A 15561-nucleotide genomic window follows, 5' to 3' on the forward strand; every position below is an offset into this window, starting at 1 on the left:
AAACCCCAGCGTCTTCTCCCTTCCTTCCTTTTGTTTTTTTGAGACAGGGTTTCTCTGTGTAAGCACCCTGGCTGTCCTGGAACTCACTTTGCAGACCAGGCTGGCCTTGAACTCAGAGAGATCCTCCTGCCTCTGCCTTCCAAGTGCTGGTATTAAAGGTATGAGCTACCATGCCTGACTCAAACCAAGTTTCTTATACAAAAACAAAACCCCCCAAAAACCCTAAAATAAAATAAAATAAAACCCAAGAGAAAGAAAGGGAAAGTATCATCTTATGCACTAACTGTACCAAGCATCTTCCAATGGGAATCCAGCGATGCAAAAAAATAGGACCCTTGTTTTCACACAGCAGTTGGAGGACCCCCTGTGTGACTATCTGCAGAGGCTACTGTCTTCCAGGCTGCCAACCAAACCCCAGTAGTACAGAGGTCTTCAAAGTGCCCATTTGTAATGACCCTCCACCACCTCTACATGGCAGCAGTGAGCTGAGAGGGTGACAAGCCGCCACACGGGAAGAGAAATGTGGAGACAACTATCCGGAGAGATGTCACAAGAATGTGAAACTAGTCCTAAGGGTGCGCTGTGAAAACATGCGTGTGTATGTGTGTGTGCACGTGCATGCGCGCCCACGCGCCCACGAAAGGACTATAAAATACAGAGGAACAATACTGAGTTTTCTTTTAAAGATGAATACATCCCAACAGGTGATTACAACACATACACAAGGAATATTGCCCTTAATAAAAAAGCTCATACTTATTTTTAAGCAAACTTACCTTAGAGTTGAAGGTAACGTATTTTGGCGTACACATGTCAGTTACATTGGCACTGATTGTTGAGTTTTGTTCTACACTCATGCATTGAATTTGAAATTTCTTGTAGATAACCTGGCATTGAGAAACACATGAGAATCAACCGAGATTATATTAAAGCCAAATCATGAATAACTATCACAGAGCTTTGAACACCAAAACCATAGCAATCGCTTCTATCAGGACTTACCACAATTAGGAAAAAAACCATGCAGCTCAAGGAAAATCCACTAGTGTAGCCAAGATACCCTTTTTAAAAGAAAAATATATATTAGTATTTTATTAATACAATTATTAATATTTATTATTATTATTAAAATATCAATTACTTGAACATATTACTTCAAGCATAATTTGGGACTTCCCAATATGCCCACATGCCCAGATGAAAACAAGATGTGTCATTTCGTAGTGCTATTTTATTTGGCAAAATAATATAGTAGGGCTTTGAATAAAAGCATCATATTTGGTATTTTGATTCCAGGCGTCCCTGGAACATTCCAGGACACAGAATCTAGGAAAAAGGAGCCTCTCGGCTTTGGCCCTGTGTTGGTACACTGTAGTGGAAAGCCTTTATCCTCGATCCTCTCTTGAGTTCTTTCCTGGGCACCGACTGTGAAAATCCTGAACGTGTTTGATCAACTTCTCTCTATGCGAGAGGCCAACACAACCGGATGTGAGCTTCCAGGAACAGAGCGGTGGTTCTCAACCTTCCTCACGCTGTGACCCTTTATCATAGTTCCTCATGCTGTGGGGACCCCGACTGTATTTTCAATGCCACTTCATAACTGTAGTTTTGCTACTGTTATGAATCGCAAAGTAAAAATATCTGTGTTTTCCGATGGTCTTACGTGACCCCCGTGAAAGGGCCCTTTGGCCCCACCCAAAGGGGTCATGACCCACAGGTTGGGAACCACTGAAAATAGAGGCTTTGCAGGCCCTACTCCGCTTGGAATGCCAGCGAAAGGTGGTCACCACAACGTTCACAATGGCAAATCAGGAGCTACAGTATCTTTATCCCCCAGGGAAGGACCATTCTCTATACTAACTGGCAGGACAGAAAGCCTACCGAAACCCAGAGAGCAGAAAAATAAGTAGTTAAAAAAAAAAATCTACTTGTAAGCTTCATAGATGCTCTTCAGCTCTGACAGATTAGCTAAACCAAAACAAACAAACAAACAAACAAACAAAAATTCAAAACCTCCTGCGATTCTTATTTTTTGAGAGAACTCCAATCCAAACTTTCGTCTTGAATTAGCCCACATTTTAAAAAAATGCATTTTGGAGCCTTTGGAGAGATGGCAATCTGGCCTCATTATTCACTGTATGAAGTTCCCATAACTCCAGGCACGCTAGTCTCCAAATACAGGCGTAAAGCAAATGCCGAAACCGAATGGCTGACTTGGAGATCGCCTACCTTTTTTTTTTTTTTTTTTTTTTTAAACTTTGAATCTCTCTCTTTTTTCCTGTGCTGGGTGAAGTCAGTGCTGGCTACACTCTAAACTGAAGGGTGAATTGTGAGACTTCTCTGCTGTCTTGCTATTAGATTTGAAATCTCTGAGTATGAATGATCAGAATATTAAACACCACAAATGAACTAAGGTGGGCTGATTTCGAGTTTAAGACTTAGGGAGACCCTGTTTCTGAATTCTCGGGATATAGGGTAGGGGTGTAACTCAGTAGCAGAGTACTCGGGTAGCCTGCACAAAGCCCTGAGTCTGATCCCCAACACCACGAAATAACAACAAAAACAACAAAAGAAAACAAACCAGAGCGTTATAGGAGAATTCCATTTTCTGGGCTTTTCTTAGGCAGACTATAACTTTTGCTACTGAAGTCAGTAAGAATCTATTGCAGTCCCAGAAGCACCCTCCCCCAGCTCTGGCTCGGTGGAGGGGCTTCTCAGAAGGTCACCCCATGTTTTTAATCTAACATTAACACAAGGTCTCGTTAACAGTTGCAATTTATGATTTCTTTTGCCATAATGAAGACAGGCAAAGGTGTTCGTTTTCTAATGTTTCTGACTGGAACCAGAGAGTTTGAGCTAAGGGCCAGGTCTCTGCTCACCCAGGTTCTTCAAGAGACACAGTGGGAGGATTATGCCGAAGGTAACCATCACAACCAGGACACGGCCGTCTACGTACCAGGCTCTGAAATGCATGCAAGAGGCTAGGTTACAGTCTCCAATTAGAAAGTGACATTGTTTTCCTCAAATGTAAAATTTCACAATGCATTACAATGCATTTTCATTCATCTATATATATAAAATATATTTATCATTACCTTTTACTATTTTCTTTTTGAGGATTATTGGTCAAATACTTTGACCCCGCCACTCCTTTACTACTGCCTCGTCCCCACATGACCTATGGAAGGGGCATTTTCTTTCCCCCACTCCCATTGGCTAGATGTGGTGTTTCTATGAATTAAATAATTTATGTGGCTTCAAATCAAGCCGCATATGTGGCATTCTGTCAGGTTACAACTTGTCTTATCAATAATTTAAAGAGAATGTCCCTTTTGTTTTGTTTGGATGGTATCAGGAAGGATGGAGAACCTACAGGTAGACATTTCCCCCTCCTGGATCCTTCGCACTTGACCTTGAAGAGAACACGGGAGTTACAGCTTCTTTCCTTTCCCTTGAAGGAAAATGACAGACTAGGCTGACAAGGGCTCTTAGAGGAGAGGTCAAACATAATGTTGTGCCAAATGTTGCTGGCAGCGCTCCCTGGGGTAAATTACATTTTTAATGATGTCAGTTCATGGAAATTTTGCTCTCCAAATGTCACTAACTTTCTTTAAGAAAGAAGGTAAATTCAGCTTTCTTTCTTTCTTCCTTCCTTTCTCTCTCTCCCCTTCCTTCCTCTCTTTCTTTCTCTTTCTTCTATGTCCTACTTCTGTGTTTAAAATATTCCTATGTATTCTTGTTCACAGCACATAGACAGAATCCAGGCTCTCTACCATTTTCAGGGTGACAGATGAATCTACAGTCTCTGATTCTTCCACTTATATTGCCTCCCCACCCTACCCCCCCCAGAAGAAAACAGGCTTAGAAACATTTTATTTCTAGAATTTTCATAAAACAAAATTTGATCATCCTTCATTTAAGCCAGTGGTTCTCAACCCTTCGACCCTTTAATACAGTTCCTCATGTTGTGGTGACCCAACCATACAATTTATTATTATTATTATTATTATCATCATTATTATTTATTATTTTGTCTTATTTTTGAGACAGGGTTTCTCTCTGTAGACCTGACTGTCCTGGAATTTGTTCTGTAGACCAAGCTGGTCTTGAACACACAGAGATCTACCTTCCTCTGCCTCCTAAGTGCTGGAATTAAAGGCGTGCATCACCAACACCACCCAGCATATTATTTATGTATGTATGTGTATTTATTTAAACATTGGATACACAGGATATCTGATATGCTACCCCTGTGAAAGGGTCATTTGACCCCCCCAAGGGGTCGCGAGCCCCAGGTTGAGAACCACTGGAGCAATCAGTTCAGTTACATCACACACCAGAAGCAAGAAAAGGTCGAAAGCTTACGAAAATTCCTCCTCCTTTCCCATGAGGAATTTTATGGCCGAAGGAAGTTCGTTTTTGACTATGAAGAGATAGCTCAGCATCGCTGTGGAAGAAGAGCAAGTTTAGAAACGCAATACCATGGCTCTTATTACAAGGTACAGTTGGCAGTCGCTCCGAGGCTTTCCTCAGTAAGCGCAGACAACATCAGCTCCCGCCGCAGCTTCCCGCCGCTGCCTCTGCCGCACTGCCCACGTGCCACGTTTGTTAAACTGCATGTGGACACCCAACCCCCAGCATTAGAAAAGCCAATAATAGCCATGCATGGCCAAGTCGTGTTAGAGAAATAGGCTCTTACCACCAGTGTTCTGTAGAGAGGTGGCTCCAAAAATCACCAGCTTCCCCGTGGTGCCAAAGACTTGTTCTCCAAGCTTTTCATAAACCATGCAGCCTATTAAAAAGTTGAATTTGGGAGTATAAGAAACAATGGGTTTCTGAGAGCAGAGATGGAACATCTCCTTATGCTGCATGTTACTCTTCAAGCTCCTTCAGCCTTTCCCAAACTCAAACCTCGGCACTAGAAGGGCGAAGGCACTGTCATTTGGAACCACCTTGACCTGTCTAATGTCAGATACCAGCACGGTTTCTCCTTTGTGACGCTGGCTTCCGGAATATTACAAGGAAAGATTAGGGATTTGATTTTTCAAGACCCTCATGCTTGAGACCAAAAAAAGATTTCCTCTGAATCAATGTGCTGAACTGATTAGGCTTACAGAGAATTGTCTTCTCCTTGAAGTAGGAAGCCCACCCATACTTTGACTCCAGCCCTGCTTCGCCCTTTGAGAATAATGGCTTCTTGCTGTGGGGGCAGCTAATGCAGAAGCTATAACGGGCCACAGTGCTAAAGGTAAGTGATGATAGAGTGCTTGGCCTTAAATAGGAAAACCCATCACCTCCTCCGAGGCTCAGGAAACATCATGGAAAAAGGGCTATGGAGGATGCAGAGCCAGAGGATGGGGAGGGGTGCAGGGAGGATGTAAGAGCCAGAGGATGGGGAGGGGTGCAGGGAGGATGTAAGAGCCAGAGGATGGGGAGGGGTGCAGGGAGGATGTAAGAGCCAGAGGATGAGGAGGGGTGCAGGGAGGATGTAAGAGCCAGAGGATGGGGAGGGGTGCAGGGAGGATGTAAGAGCCAGAGGATGGGGAGGGGTGCAGGGAGGATGTAAGAGCCAGAGGATGGGGAGGGGTGCAGGGAGGATGTAAGAGCCAGAGGATGGGGAGGGGTGCAGGGAGGATGTAAGAGCCAGAGGATGGGGAGGGGTACAGCAAGATGCTGTCTACCAGACTCTGCACAACTGCTGCACTATGGAGCCCACTGCAGCTGTGGTTGTCTGCACAAAGCCTGGACCTGATTGGGCCCACAGAAATTTCATCGCAGATCAAGGAGGGCCCATGAGGCTCCACCCTTCCCTGAGGAACTACTGACAATGGTTGGTGGAGGGGTCATTTTTTTGAGTGGCGTAGCCACCAATAGTTGCCCTTGATCCAGTAACCAATCTCCCTCCCGTGCTTGAAATTGCTAATTCAGTGGACCACATACAAAAGTAAGTGGGGAAGACTTGTTGGAAGGGTTCTAGTTGGAAGGCTTGGAGATGGGGGCAAAACTACTAAAACTACGTGAAGCTGTCAAACACTTTTTCAAAACTTACGAGAAGTATCTTCATAATGTCCCATCAATCCCTCCTGTTTTAAACGCAACAATGTCTAGTAGTCACTACGTAAGAGTTTTCATAACATGGAAATACAGTTCAAAGACAAGCAACTACCCAATGAAAGTGCAAACAAATCTGCCTGAAGAGAATTTTGGCTGTAGAAAAATTCTCAAGTGATCAACTAGTTCATTTCAATAAATAGTAAATTCCTGAACCAATTTACAGAAAGGAAGGAAAGAAGGAAGAGAAGAAAGAAAGAAAGAAAGAAAGAAAAGGAAGGAAGGAAGGAAGGAAGGAAAGAAAAAGAAATTTATCTTTCTTGTTGGCAGATCACAATTTCAAAAGTTCATAATTTCACAAGAAGCAATTTGGGTTAGGCTATAGTTAAACCTTTGCTCAACCTCATGTAAGACTGATGTTTAAACTAGATAATGGGCGGACCCTGAATTTATTACAAAACATTCCAGTCATCTGTATACAACAGCTGGCCAAGGTGGCTTTAGCTAATGTAAAAGTCAAAGTATTGCAAACATGATCCGGTGTCCCAGCAATAGAAAATAAACACGTCAGGTGTTAACACTGGCCAGAGGACTTCAAGTCCCGGGTAGCACGCTCACTCCCACAATGCCTCGGGAGTAACATTTTCTCCTTGGAATATGCACAAAAGAGCACAAAAGACCTGTTTACTTAAGACCTTGGAAGCTATGACATAAAAGCATAGGATCTTTGTTCGGGGTTTACAAAGACCTAAGGAAACAGTGAAGCCTTTAAAATGAAGTGATCCCAAACTAGAAAAACAGGGACAACTGAGAGTCCACTGTAAACGACACAATCCACATTGCCCATCAGCATCCTGCCTTCAACAAAATCGTGCATCTCAGCTTACCCGTTTCCTTGGAACAAATCAACAGAAGGTTTATTGAGTATATAGACAGCAAAGTCACCGAAGTCAGAAGTATCCTGTAGCAAAGAAAATAATCCAATTGTATTATCTAGAAAACACATTTTGGAAGCGCAAAGGTCTCCTGTCAGTTAGTTAACATGACTAGTTAGCATCAAGTTAGCTGCCTGCTGAAAATCTCCATGAAAATTCTATCAGATGAAATGCTCACCAGAGTCTGGGTCAATGCACCAGTCCCCACCTGTGAAGTAATTCAAAACCCGAGCAGCTACATGGGGACACTCAGGTGACGGCTGTGAGATCGGGATATGAAAGCAAGCCTTTGTAGCCTATGGCATGAACACTCTCCGGTTACATCCGGGTGGGAAAGTGGTTTGATGGGGTGGCAGGGAAAAACGTCAGTGGCCTGAGAGAGCGACCATGCGACTTTAGCAGACTTTCTTGACTTCCTCTACGTCTGATTTCCCATGTATATAACCCAAAGACACCATCGGATGTGACCACTTGGTAGCTATTGCTCAATATTTGTACTTGATACCATTCATCTCATTTTTTACTTTGCACCTGGTTCCTCTTCGACCACCGCAAGCCTCTCTAAAATGTGGGGCACTTTCGCAATCAAGTACAACATGAGAACAAATTCATGTTTTTGTTTCGGCACAGCTGGCTCACGGGCAGACCCTTTCTCAAGAAAATGAATGTTTAAAGTGATGAGGGAGGGCACACACATTATTTCTAAAGTACTCGGGTAAAACAGACATGATAACTGAAAATAAAGCTTGTTTATTAAAAAAGGAGAGAGAGAGAAAAAAAAATACAATTTGTCCTCACACAAAACCACTTACTCCCTCCATACAAGGACAATGCTTTGCATATATTGGCTCTGCGTTAGCCTTAGCAGAATTAAAAGCAGTTATTTTCACCATTGAGAGACACTTGGCTCTCTGTGAGCTCAGGCTCCCAAATGCACACCTGTGGGCCTGCAGCCCCGGGGCAGCGGCCACCTTTTCTGGCCTCTCTCTCCCCCCTTCACCTGGACAGAAAGGCTGCTCTCTCTGATTCCACGGCGTTTGTTTCCCCTGCACACACACTGTGCTGCCTTGGAGAGACGAATAAGGAGTTCACGGTCACCAGAACAGATGGGACTCCAGAAACGGATCCGGAAACAAGAAGGCTAAGTTCCACAGAGGCAAAACAAACCCCAGGAGAAAGGAGAGAAAAACCGAACCGCCCTGCTGACGGAGGGGAACGGAGGTCTTCATGACTGTAGAGAAACTGCATTCCAATTCATAAGTATCTGGCAGAGATCTGTGAGTGAAGAGGGGGAGGAAGACAGGAAGTCCCCTATGGCCTATTCTGATTGAGGAGCAGGGAAATACCAAGAGCATTTATTGCCCACCCCGGAGTTTTCAATGGGTTAGGACTTAGCTGGATTTAGAAAAGGAGAACCAAACAAGTCTTCTAAACAAAATACACACTGAAGTAACAAACTTTGTGTTTCATTGAATATCAAGGGGCAACTTCTACAGGCACATGTGATAGCCCCAAGGCACGGGGTAATGCAGACTTCCTCTCGGGTGGACAGGAAAAGGGCCAATTTAGGATTTGCCTTATGATATCCTTGACTAACAAGGAGTGCAGAGGAGGCATTATCAACCATAGACCCAAGAATGATGGATGAAAAGTATAATCTTGTAAGGAGAAGATGCATCCAGCTGAAGGGCTGGTTATCAACATCTGCAGACTGTCTCAGGCGTTCTAGGAACACATCTGCATACTCTCCCATCCAATAAAGAGCCCCTGGGACCACACAGCTCTTGCACACGGTTCCTTTCCACATTCTGTGAGCCCCGTTTCTCTGTAGATGACACTCAGTGGCCTCACGTCAATGGGAGAGGTGAAAAACCTCTTCAAAAGCTCTTGTTGCTCCTCTTCCTTGTTCAAGAACAAGTATTAATCAGGGAAAAATTTTTGTTTTGTTTTGTTTTTGTTTTTTTGAGACAGGGTTTCTTTGTGTAGTTCTGGCTATCCTGCAACCTGTTTTGTAGACAGACCATCCTTGAACTCACAGAGATCTGCCTGCCTCTGCCTCCCGAGTGCTGGGATTAAAGGTGTGCCACCATCTCTGGCAGATCATGAACGATCTTAATAAACTGTCCCCATCTTTCCCACACCTGAACACAGCAGGAGATTCTCTTCATCATCCTTCCCAAAATGCATCCCTTCTTCTTCCACTCTCCTCCCCTAGGACACTCTTACCACACAATCCAACCTACTCAAACTCATGAGCCTCCTGCCTCGGCCTCCTGAGTGCTGAGATTTCAGGTGTGAGCTACCACACCCAGCCAGAACTTGTCTATAACAGATCTCTGTGAGTTCGAGGCCAGCCTGGTCTACAAGAGCTAGTGCCAGGACAGGCTCCAAAGCTACAGAGAAACCCTGTCTCGAAAAACCTAAAAAAAAAAAAGAAAAAAAAAGAAAGAAAGAAAGAAAGAAAGAAAGAAAACCGACATAATACAAAACCTGAGGCTGAGAGATGGCTTAGAGATTAAGAGAGCTGGTTGCTCTCCCAAGAGGACCAGGATTCAATTCCCCGTGGCCACATGGTAGCTCATAGTCATCTGTAGTTCCAGTCCCAGGGGATCTGAGTCTCTCTTCTGGCCTCCACAAGGCATTGTATGCATACGGTACATAGACACACACGTAGGCAAACACCCATACACAAAATAATTTTAAAATACCTTTTTCTAACACACCACTAAAAAGCAAACTATATATGTAAAATATATAAAGTCTAGCAGGTAATTTAGCAAGCTGCACCTTTTGGCTTAGATCTTAGGAAGAAGCAATATGTCGTCTAACTGTCGTCTATTATGTTGTCTGACATACCTAGAGTAGTTTCAGAAATTCAAGTTAGAGATGCTTTAAGACCCAAACACCATTGACACCTGACAGAGTAAGCCATGAGGAATAAAACAGAGAAATGTGTGTGTGATCTGAACAATGACCCAATTTGTCTAAATAGTCAAACACATAAGACATAAGTCGCTCAGAGATCACTCCAGCCCCCAACCACTCGGGGAAAGCTGACTGCAGGTAGTAACTGCACTGTAGAGGTGCGGCTCCTCCAACCTTGTGTCCCCTTTGCCAAGAAAGGAACTAGAACGAGTAACTGTACGGGGACAGGTGGGAGGGGTGGAGAGAGAGCTGCCAAGGTGAAGGGCATGGTTAGGAGTCTGAAGAATTGTGTTCGTAACACTCCAAAAGATGCGGTGTAGGAAACAGCCAGATGTGGTGGCACGAGCCTGGAATCCGAGCGTTTGAGACGTGGTAGCAGGTGATCACGAATTTAAGGCTAGCTTCAGCTCCTTAGCATGTTCAAGGCTAGCCTGCGCTACTATGAGATAGAAATAAAGACCCCCCCCCCCAAATAAAGAACCTCTTTCCCAAGCTGTGTTCCAGGAATAGAGTAGGAGATTTGTTTCTCCTGATGAGAAGGCTGCTAGGAAACAGAATTCTGGACTCCTGGAGCAGAGCACAGTCTTCCAAGACTGCCTGGCATTTCACCCAGAAAGGAGACCTCTCTGCTCTGTGCCAACAGGCAGATGTCGGAATCCGCAATGCCTCCTGATGGGGGATGCACTAGGCAACCCGTTCTATTTCTAGAAGTTCTGTGTGTTAGAAATGAGGCTGAGCTGACACAGCTGCAGTTACTTCTACATTCGGATGTCAATTGGCTTCTGGGCCTTTCTCAATCTACCCAAAGAGGCTTTTCTGCTGAGCAGCCCTGGGAACTGCTGTGCGCTGACTTAACCAACTCTGACCCTTTCATCTGTTCATTCTGTAAGTATCTGGGCTGTCTCCACCTCAAGCCAACCTCAAGGGCTACGTGCTGAGACAAACACAAAGGCACAACACCACTTTTTTGTCTAAATGGTGCAAACCATGATGGAATTTTTTAATTTTCTGAGTTGAACATCACACACTAAAAGAAGAAATTTCTGAGTTGAACATCACACACTAAAAGAAGAAACAGCCCATTTTGAGATTCATTTTTCCGGCAATCAGACCAACTTCTTCTGTTCCGTTGCTGTTATTTGCTTGGTTGGTTTGGTTTTTTTGAGATTCTGCTAAGCTTACCTGGCTCTATTTTGTCTATCAAAGCACAAGACACCATCTGTACATATACTACATTTGATCTCTCAAGTCACGTGACATCCTTTTCAATTGCTAATCCTTTTCACTATATACTGGTCATCTCATCAGCTTCCAATCTTCTGTGTGCCTTCTCCCAAACCACTGGTGGGAGACTGTGAGTCTCATGGACTACACCTGCGGAAGATGACCTAAGCTAGTCACCCATAAGGCAGCTATTCAAGTCCAAGCCTTCAGCTCAGACAGGCCTAGCACCTACTGCCTCATGCTTCACAGCTGCCCAGCAGGAAGGACTCTCTATTCCTAGTCGCAAGCATGCCCAAAGGCAACCATCTGCGGCTGCCTCCCCTTTCTACCTGGCGCCCATAATGCTCTTCCTGTCTTACAGCTTCGCTATGTGTCTTTATCCCTAGATTACAAGTCAGGCGATGATGGTTTCCCTCACCTATTCATACTCAACACCAACATGCAAATGAGCTAAGAATCCATAAACTCAAAATAAGGATCTTGCCTGGAAATTATGCGAGACTACATCAGTATCTCAGTAAAACGGAGACACACCTATCTATCCAAGCCGCTCCTGTGACCTGGCTGTTCACACTTATCTCAGTCGTTAGTCTGGTGACTAAAGGACAATGCTGGAGCTTTCTCCTGCAGCAACTGTATGTAAATGAGCTGTTTAATCATTTACTCTAGGATAAGGCTTGAGACCTCACAAAGCACAAAAAGAATCTCCCCCACATTTAGTCCCAGGAAATAAGCCTGCCCTCCACAATATTCTGAATTACTGGGATAGTGTTCTTTTTTTTTTTTTTACTAAGATTTTTTTTATTAAAAATTTCCACCTCCTCCCATCCTCCCATTTCCCTCCCCTAAGATTTTTTTAAATATAATCTTTTTTCATTTTACATAGCTATCCCTGCTCCTACTTCCACTCCACCCCCACTCCCCACTCATCAAAAAGAGCAAAGTTTCTCATGGGGAGCCAACAAAGCCCTACACCTCACTCCAAGGCAAGACCAAGGCCCTCCTCCCTACATTCAGGCCTAGTAAGGCATCCCTCCAAAGAGAATGCACCCCCAGACACCAGCTCAAGCACCAGGGACAAGTCCCGGTACCACTGCCACTGACCCCACAGACTGCCCAAGTCATGTGGTCCGTGTCGTGCCCGCCCCCATCAGTCCAGAGTCAGTGAGACTGTCAGTGACAGTCCAGGTCAGCTGATCGTGTATATCACCATCATGGTCATGAGCCCTCCTTGCTCATATTTTCGCTCCTCCCTCTTCTGGGCTGGTCTCCCACAGGTCAGCCCAGTGCTTTGCTGTAGATCTCTGCATCTGCTTCCATCAGTTGCTGTTGAAGGTTCCATGATAACAATTAAAGTGGTCATCGCTCTGATTACAGGGGAAGGCCAGTCTAGGTACCCTCTCCACTGCCGCCTAGAGTCCTAGATGGGGTCATCCTTGTGGACTCCTAGGAATTTCCTCAGTGCCATGCCCCTCACCAGTCCTTTAATGGCTCCTTTAATCACAGTATTTCCCTTTCTTCTCCCCACTAACTGTTCACTTCTTGAGCATCCCGTTCCCTCATGCTTTCCTCCTCCCTCACCCATTTTCCTTCCCCCCTCCTAATTTTCTTAGCAGGTCTTGTCTGTTTCCCCTTCCCAGGGGGATCCATGTATGTCTCTCTTAGGGTTCTCCTTGTTACCTAGCTTCTCTGGTATTGTGGACTATTGGCTGGTTATTCTTTGCTTTACATCTAATATCCACTTATGAGTGAGTACGTACCATGTTTGTCTATCTGGGCCTGGGTTGCTTCACTCAGGATGTTTTTTTCCTAGTTCCATCCATTTGTATGCAAATTTAAAGATCCCATTGCTTTTGACCGCTGAGTAGTACTCTATTGTGCAAACGTATCACATCTTCTTTATCCATTCTTTGGTTGAGGGGCATCTAGGTTGCCTCCAGGTTCTGGTTGTTATGAATAATGCTTCTATGAACACCGTGGAGCAAATGTCTTTGTGGTATGAGTGTGCATCCTTTGGGTATATGCCCAAGAGTGATATTGCTGGTAGACGGATTCCCAGTTTTCTGACAAATGGCCACACTGATTTCCAAAGTGGTTGTGCAATTTTGCACTCCAATGGAGGAGTGTTCCCCTTACTCTACATCCTCTCCAGCATAAGCTGTTATTGGTGTTTTTGATCTTAGCCATTTTGACTGGTATAAGATGGTATCTCAGAGTCGTTTTGATTTGCATTTCCCTGATGGTTAATGATGTTGAGCATTTCCTTGGGTGTCTTTTGGACATTTACAATTTTTCAGTTATAATTCTCTGTTTAAATCTGTGCCCCATTTTTTGATAGGATTATTTGACAACTTGATGTCTGGTTTCTTGAGTTCTTTATACATTTTAGAGATAGTTCTCTGTCCGATGTGGGATTAGTGAAGAACTTTTCCCACTCTGCAGGCTGCCGTTTTGTCTAAGTGACTGTGTCCTTTGCTTTATAGAAGCTTCTCAGTTTCAGGAGGTCCCATTTATTAATTGCTGCTCTCAGTGCCTGTGGTACTGGTGTTATATTTAATAAGTAGTCTCTTGTACCCATATGTTCAAGGCTACTTCCCACTTCCTGTTCAGTGTAGCTGGATTTATGTTGAGGTCTTTAATCCATTTGGACTTAAGTTTTGTGTATGGGGATAGATATGGGTCTATTTTCATTCTTTTACATGTTGACATCAAGTTATGCCAGCACCATTTGTTGAAGATCTGTTCTTTATTTTCCATTGTATAATTTCATCTTCTTCATCAAAAATCAGATGTTCATAGGTGTGTGAATCAATATGAGGGTCTTCAATTTGATTCCATTGGTCAACCTGTCTGTTTTTATGCCGATACCATGCTGTTTTCATTACTGTAGCTCTATAATAGAGCTTGATGTCAGGGATGGTGATGCCTCCAGAAGATCCTTTCTTGTATAGGATTGTTTTGACTATTCTGGGTTTGTTTTCCCATATGAAGTTGAGTATTGTTCTTTCAAGGTCTATGAAGAATTATGCTGGGAGTTTGATGGACATTGCATTGAACTTGCAGATTGCTTTTGGTAAGATTGCCATTTTTACTATGTTAATTCTACCTACCCAAGAGCATGGGAGATCTTTCCGTTTTCTGGTATGTTCTTCAATTTTTCTTCAAAAACTTAAAGTTCTTGTCATTCACTTCCTTGGATAATGTTACCCAAGATATTTTATGTTATTTGTGGTTATTTTAAATGTTGATGTTTCTCTGATTTCTTTCTCAGCTTCTTTATCATTTGTATATAGGAGGGCTACTGATTTTTTTTTTTGAGGTGATCTTGTATCCTGCCACATTACTGAAACTGTTTATCAGCTGTAGGAGTTCCCTCATCAATTTTTTGGGATCACTTATGTATACTATCATATTACCTGCAAACAGCAAAAGATTGACTTCTTCCTTTCCAGTTTGTATACCTTTGATCTCCTTTTGTTGTCTTATTGCTCCATCAAGAACTTGGAGTACTATGTTAAATAGGTATGGAGAGAGTGGAAAGCCTTGTCTTGTTCCTGATTTTAGTGGAATCACTTTGAGTTTCTTTCCATTTAATTTGATGTTGGTTGTTGACTTACTGCATATTGATTTTATTATGTTTAGATACATTCCTTGTATCCATGATCTCTCTAAGACTTTTATCATGAAGGGGTGTTGGATTTTGTCAAATGCTTTTTGAGCATCTAATGAGATGATGATATGTTCTTTTTCTTTCAGTTTATTTATATGGTGAATTATATTGATAGAGATTTTCATGTGTTGAACCATCCCTCCATCTCTGGGATGAAGCCAACTTGATCATGGTAGATAATTTTTTTTCGTGTGTTCTTGGATTTGGTTTGCCAGTATTTTATTGAGTATTTTGCATCAATGTTCATGAGGGACATTGGTCTGTAATTTCCTTTTTTAGTTGCATTTTTGTGTAGTTTGGGTACTAGGGTAACTGTAACCTCTTAAAAGGAGTTTGGCAATGTTCCTTCTGTTTCTATTGTGTGGAACACTTTGAGGAGTATAGGTATTAGCTCTTCTTTGAAATTCTGGTAGAATTCTGCACTGAAACCATCTGGCCCTGATTGGGAGACATTTGATGACTACTTCTATTTCCTTAGGGGGTTACAGGTCTATATTAAATTATTTATCTGTTCTTGATTTAATTTTGGTATGAATTTTCTCTGGGTGCAGGAGAATCTGTGCCTCTAGTGGATGTTGATAAGGTTCTGGGGCTCCTCTCCAGGGTCAGTCTGGGCCAAGGCTCTGGTGGTCACAGATATGGAGAAGGATGGTAGTGTGTGTGTGTGTGTGTGTGTAGGCTGCTTGGGGTCTCCGAAGGTTGTTGGGTAGAGGTGGGGGAAGGGGATGTTCTATGGGCAAGGGCCTAGACACTTAC

The 15561-nt window shown here is 43.4% G+C and overlaps 1 protein-coding gene across 6 annotated transcripts in view; it reads right to left on the bottom strand.

Annotated features, from left to right (window-relative positions):
* Positions 1 to 15561, bottom strand: part of Slc38a1 (solute carrier family 38 member 1) — a 97278-nt gene that overhangs the window by 13862 nt on the left and 67855 nt on the right. For all 6 annotated transcript variants that reach the window (XM_041642707.1, XM_041642706.1, XM_041642703.1 and 3 more), the window contains exons 5-10: positions 6939 to 7012; positions 4700 to 4792; positions 4366 to 4447; positions 2880 to 2962; positions 1003 to 1061; positions 777 to 887 (exon numbers count right to left, since the gene is read on the bottom strand). In XM_041642707.1, coding sequence (XP_041498641.1) covers positions 777 to 887; positions 1003 to 1061; positions 2880 to 2962; positions 4366 to 4447; positions 4700 to 4792; positions 6939 to 7012 — 502 coding nt within the window. The remainder of the gene's footprint in view (positions 1 to 776; positions 888 to 1002; positions 1062 to 2879; positions 2963 to 4365; positions 4448 to 4699; positions 4793 to 6938; positions 7013 to 15561) is intronic.

The sequence above is a fragment of the Microtus oregoni genome, unplaced genomic scaffold (assembly GCF_018167655.1).
Source record: "Microtus oregoni isolate MIOR12 unplaced genomic scaffold, Mior012 000077F_ref0000221, whole genome shotgun sequence".
NCBI classification, from domain to species: Eukaryota; Metazoa; Chordata; class Mammalia; order Rodentia; family Cricetidae; genus Microtus; species Microtus oregoni.